The following is a 5,459-nucleotide window of genomic DNA, read 5'->3' on the forward strand; positions in this document are numbered from 1 at the left end:
CCGACCGCCTCGGCCGTCCGGACGACCACCTCTGCAAGCGACAAATTATTTGGCTCACGTACAGCGTGAGCCAAAGTGTAGACATATGGCTGTTGAAGGAGATGACCGGCGACTTGTTTCTTCTATCGGAGCACGCCATCGCCGACTGAAGGAACTACTCCCGCAAGTTCACTAGAGACGAGCTGCTGGCGCGACCTCCACTCGGTGGCCCCGGGTAGATAACGCAAATTGACGAGTGCCTTCTTCGCGTCGAGCAAAAGTACAATCGAGACCGCCTAATGACGGGTGACAACGTTCCAGCGAGCCGCCAAAATTACGGCGGTGTTAAAGATGGAGGCCCATGGGTTTTCGGCATCTTCTGAGCGACCAGAGAGGTGCTGCGACTTTAAAGGTTGACCGGCGAAAGGCGGCGACTCCATGCGCCATTATTGCAGCCAATGTTCAACGGGGGACCATTATTTATAGTGACGAATTGGCCGCATACAAATATATCCCAAATTTAGTGGATGCTAACGGGGCTATGCCTGAATCTGCATTGGGATATAGTCAAGCACAGCGTGAACTTTGTGGACCCCATCACGGGCGTTAACACGCAAAAGAAAAAGGAAGTTATTGTCAAAAAGTGAAGCGCCACCTCGTCAGCGATGGGTACAGGGTAACTGCACTGATGCTGGAGTCCCACCTGGGATGGATGTGGTGGCCCTCAACTGCCACGTGCGCTGCAAAGACCCTCTCTTGCGTTTGTTAGAAATCACGGATTGCTCGGGCTACCCAGTATAAAGAGTCTTTCCTGCGTTGTTAGAAGCCATCGCTCGACGCTTGCCAGTATGGGGGTGCATCTCAAAGTAAAAGAAAATAAAGCGTAGTTTCCTGACGCTTAATTTTATGAGTGATTTCCGGCATTCCGGAGTGCTTACACGGTAAGCGCACGGCAAACCATTTAGGCGCTAGCCCACGTTCACTTCGTCTCGCAGCTGGGGCAGCTGGGGTGCCTCGCGCGCATCGATGCACCCTACTCGCAGCCTTTCTTTAGCGCGAGGAACGAGCGATCTGTTAAAAGCCCAGTGTGTAAATCAGGCGCACACCAATCTGTGCTCGGAAATGGGAGCGCAAACACGTAGCGAGCCGCACCAATCCAATCCAGATGAAAGAGAAAGAGCAATGAGCGATCTGTTAAAAGCCCAGTGACAAAACCAAGCGCACACCAATCGCTGCTAGGAAATGCTAGCGCAAGTACGTAGCGAGCCGCGCCAATCGAATCCAGAGAAAAAAAAAAAGAGGAGGACGAGCGTCCCCTCGTGGTATAAATTAGTCTAATACACATTCAGTGTACATCTTTTAAAATTTTAAATGCTTATAACCTACATTAATGTGACTTATATTATTGTACTAAATACATTTATTTTATAACTTGCTTGTGCCTGTAATGGCACGTACACACTAGCGGAAAAACGCGCGCGGCGCGCCGCCGACGGCAAGACGCGTGCCGCGAAAGCAGCCGCGAAGCAGGTTTTTCTTGCCGCGGCTGCTATCGCTCCTGGACAGATTTCTTGCGGTTTGCCGCGTGCCGCGAATGAAGGAGACCAATGAGAGCGGTCCGCTTCCGTGACGTGCGCGCGGGAAACTGGCGTCATGCGGACCCGCCCGACCGCTCGTTTCGTACTCACGTCCGGTATCAGCCTGAGACTTGTTTCGCACGACCATCTGCTCGTGTCAGCTCCCGTTCGCATGCTTGTATCGTTGACTTGGCTTCCGAATTATGAGCATGAACCGAGACATCGTGATTCAAAGGTTTTTGGAGTTAGTGCGTGAATATCCATTGTTATATGACAAGATGGACCCTGAGTACAAGGACACGGAGGCGAAGATGAACCGGTGGACAATTATTGGACAGGAATTCAGCCTGACTGGTGAGTGAACTTATGATAGCCTTATGAACTTATGACGCACGCTTTCGCAAAGTAGCGACTTGGCTGGCGCAATCTAACGAACGTTATTTCTGCAGGACCACAAGCAGCCGCGAAATTTAAAAATATTAGGGACAGGTGGAAGAAGATAGTGCTGAAGACTGAAAGGAACAAAAAGAGCGGAGCCGGAGGAGACGCGGGCAAAATAAAGACAAACTGGGTGCACTTTGACATAATTGACGGCATGCTAAAGACAACACCGCACTATGCCGAAAGGTAAAAGAAGAGCCCCGGTTACGTATGTCTAGTTATGGAAGTTGCATGCTAAATTTAGCTCCAGTGCAAGTGCTCTCTCGTCTTCAGATATGTGTAAAATGCAGAAATGCTCTAATCAGACAATCTCTAAACCAATTGTAATTTAGTTTACTTCTGTTAAAAGAGAAAACTGTATTATATTGACTGTAACAAGCAAACTTTTTGTTAATGGTTCTGTATATTGTACAACAATCGACGAAATATTTAAATGAAATACAGCGGACAATTTACAAGTTAAAGAACTCGCATAATAATTATGTGAACTTTGTCTAGTAGATCGCTTAATGTGGATGCATATGATTGGTCGCCTAAGGAAAACTTTTTTCTAAGCAGTTAGCTGATTTGAACATTTGCTTTTAATTTAACAAACCATCAAATGCGTTCTTTGAATGCCGAACCAAACGATGTATCCCTTGTATCTGACAGGGGCTCGCGGGGTAGAGGTTCCTCTTGATTTGCACTGCGAGCTCACTAATGTGTTCGTGTTTTCTCTTATTGCTTGCCGAGTAAACATTCGAACTGACATTTCTGCTAATTTCATTATTTTTATTACTTGAAAGCCTGTGAAGCAGTATGTACAAAAATTTTTCCCTAAAATTTCAGGACGTCAACAAATGTTCCTATAGAAGAAAGGTATAGTGCACTGGAGTCTTTCCCAGCTTTGCTTCAATGTATAACGCTTTTATAAAACAAGGCCAATGGTTGCTGGCTCTGCAGGCTCTCTCAAGAATCGTCAACATCTAGCGCTGGATACTCAGGCCTTGGACAAATGAATAGGTACATATTTGTTGCTTTCGTATATGCAAAAAAAATGGTCACCAAAACAAAAAATTGCGCAGCGATACCTTGACCCCTGAAGCAGACGCTTTCCAGGAAATGTGAGTATACTTTTATAATACTGTGATAACGGCATCTTTCTTAGCTACTAACACATCATAGCTAACTGTAAGCATCGTTCCATTTAACGCAGGTGTCCTGATATTCCGCTTCATGTGGCACCTGAAGAAGAGGATGCACCGTAAGTGCAAGACATTAAACTTTATGGTTGCGTAATTTGCTAAGTAGGCCACTTTATGAGTGCAACAAGGTCAATCACATTGAAGGCTTATGCATTCTGGGCCGGGTGTTCAAACTTGGCGCAATTTTATTTGCGCCACGTTTGTGCATAACTGAAAGGGGACGGTTATTTCTCATGCAGATTTTCCAGTCCATCAACATATGAAGCAGGCTCCAGACCAGAAGTTTCTGTGAACAGATCTGCATCTTCTCAAGGGTAACTGTCTTCACATATCTGTGCGTCCACATCTGCATTTTCTAACTCTTCCTGCAGGTCTATCAAGAGACCAGCTGGTGCGGTCCCGCCTTCTCGGTAGTAGAAATTGTCACTGTAGCTGCAAAAATGGAAATATGGGATTCATTTAACAAAAACGTTTTTTTATGTGCAGAAGGAAGCAACAGAAGAGCAACTTCGAAGACTGCCGTTACAGAGGTCCTGGGGTGTTGCAGCACAACTTTAGAAAAAATTGCACAGAAGAATGAGCAGGCGCAATCTCAAGATGACTCGACAGAGGCAGCAAATTGGATTGCCTCCAAATTAAGAGCATTGCAACCAAAGAAGAAATGTGAAGTTATGTTTAAAATCAACCAACTTCTGTACGAAGCCGAAATTGAGCAATTTCAATAAATTGATTTCAAAAATTTGTGTCTTTTCTTGTTTGTGGTTTGACAGCGTTTCAGAAAACTTTATTTCGAAGGGAATTCAAGAACTACCACGCATGGTCCAGGAATTCGACCTCTTAAGCGTGGGAAACGTCCCAGCTCGCTTTCCCATGTCGCGGTAATCGCGTCATCCCCGAGAAAGCGTCATCGCCCCAACCACGCCCTGAGCTGACACGGGTAACCAGCAGGACACGAAGGGGAGGGGGTCATCGACTTCATAACCTGACAAGGGGACACAAAACTGCGTGGAACACGCAGGCACTGACAACTTAATGCGCGCGATCCCAAGCAAACGTCGACTAACCACAAGAATACTATAGAAGTGAATAACCCTTTCGGAGGGGACCACTCCACCGATTGTAACAGCTGTACGCTTGGGTGGGGGGTTCAGTTAGAGTTAGAACTACTGAACTTCATACTACTGCAGTGAATACATGCTATTTTTCATAATTATCATGATGCCGGCCTTCGTCGCCACCTCCCTATTATTGCGGTGAAGCCCCACCTCACCCGGTAGAGATCTTATCAGCGTGAGGCCCGGTGACATCAGTCTATACTAACCTTTTATAAATGGTACATTAGCCTGTGGTGACGCGTTACCACCTAGTGAGGTAAATGTCTGATAAAGGGGAATCACCTTCTTTCCTGCACGAGTTACGATACTTTCTTGCCATGGTACTTTTCCATCACTCAAAAAGTACGATGCCAGCCTGTCCCGCATGTCCACTGCATCTCTGCGACATAGCAAAACAGAATGTGTCCGACAAGCAATATTTTTTGTTTCCTCTGAAACAAACAATTACTGGCAGAAAACAACATTGAGATGCACCTGTTCATTAAAAAGAAAAATAATTACAGAGCAGAGTGGTATCCCTGTCCACGTAGTTCTCCCAGTCCAGATAGGCCACTGTCGTCAGCTCGCCATGCACCATCTGATGTAATCCCCTCCCAGTCTTCGCTGTCGACATACCCTGGAGGGTTGTATGTTGAGGCTGAAAGGGCAGAGTCCTTTAACATAAAATTGTGCAGCGCCACGCACGCTTTGACGATGCAATGCGTTGTGTCCTCCGACGTCTTGAATGATCTTCTCAAGATGCGCCACCTGCTTGCCAGGATCCCAAAAGAGTTTTCTATAAGCCTCCTGACACGGCTCAACCTATAATTAAACGTGGTTCGCTTCATGTATTCGTCATTCCCTTCATTCACTCTGCATGCCTGAAGAGCTGCATAAAAAGGAAAATCAGATGTGTGAAACGGGTGGGACAGAAGTGTCTATTGCTGCGTCACGAATGTATTGACTAACATATGCTCATAACATAAATGCCAACTTGCCGCGTCGAGGATAAGGCCTCATGAGGTATGGCTTCAAGGGAAAGGCCTCATCTCCTACCATAAGGTATGGAATGAGGCCAGCAGAGCCAACTGTTTCAGGGGGTGGTATGCCATATCTGCGTTCCTCTAGAATTCCCATGAGGGGTGTTCTCAAAAAAATGCCACCGTCACTTTCTCCCCCAAAGT

The 5,459-nt window shown here is 46.4% G+C and overlaps 1 protein-coding gene and 1 long non-coding RNA gene across 4 annotated transcripts; one reads left to right on the plus strand and one right to left on the minus strand.

Moving 5' to 3' along the window:
* The first annotated feature begins 1,425 nt into the window (after positions 1 to 1,425).
* On the plus strand, positions 1,426 to 3,909 carry LOC125943910 (uncharacterized). 3 transcript variants are annotated; one of them, XM_049663466.1, is made up of 9 exons: positions 1,426 to 1,910; positions 2,006 to 2,183; positions 2,826 to 2,855; positions 2,940 to 2,999; positions 3,062 to 3,100; positions 3,193 to 3,240; positions 3,421 to 3,495; positions 3,553 to 3,591; positions 3,668 to 3,909. In XM_049663466.1, the coding sequence occupies exons 1-9, from the start codon at positions 1,760 to 1,762 to the stop codon at positions 3,759 to 3,761; spliced, it is 714 nt and encodes a 237-aa protein (XP_049519423.1). In that variant the 5' UTR covers positions 1,426 to 1,759; the 3' UTR covers positions 3,762 to 3,909. The 3 variants fall into 3 exon arrangements, with proteins under 3 accessions (XP_049519423.1, XP_049519424.1, XP_049519425.1); XM_049663467.1 differs by lacking the exon at positions 3,553 to 3,591; XM_049663468.1 differs by lacking the exon at positions 3,062 to 3,100.
* On the minus strand, positions 2,864 to 5,141 carry LOC125943911 (uncharacterized). Its single transcript, XR_007465987.1, has 3 exons — positions 4,798 to 5,141; positions 4,579 to 4,675; positions 2,864 to 3,613 (listed from the first exon to the last, which is right to left on the minus strand). It is a non-coding gene; the product is annotated as an uncharacterized LOC125943911 (long non-coding RNA).
* Positions 5,142 to 5,459: the final 318 nt, after the last annotated feature.

Source organism: Dermacentor silvarum, chromosome 3 (genome assembly GCF_013339745.2).
Source record: "Dermacentor silvarum isolate Dsil-2018 chromosome 3, BIME_Dsil_1.4, whole genome shotgun sequence".
NCBI lineage: Eukaryota > Metazoa > Arthropoda > Arachnida > Ixodida > Ixodidae > Dermacentor > Dermacentor silvarum.

What these genes read in the sequence shown, in the direction of transcription:
- LOC125943910 (XM_049663466.1), top strand. Translation starts at nt 1,760, where the DNA reads ATGAGCATGAACCGAGACATCGTGATTCAAAGGTTTTTGGAGTTAGTG. An exon ending in ACAGGAATTCAGCCTGACTG is followed by an intron (nt 1,911 to 2,005) that starts GTGAGTGAACTT and finishes TTATTTCTGCAG; the next exon opens with GACCACAAGCAGCCGCGAAA. An exon ending in GGCCTTGGACAAATGAATAG is followed by an intron (nt 3,000 to 3,061) that starts GTACATATTTGT and finishes AAAATTGCGCAG; the next exon opens with CGATACCTTGACCCCTGAAG.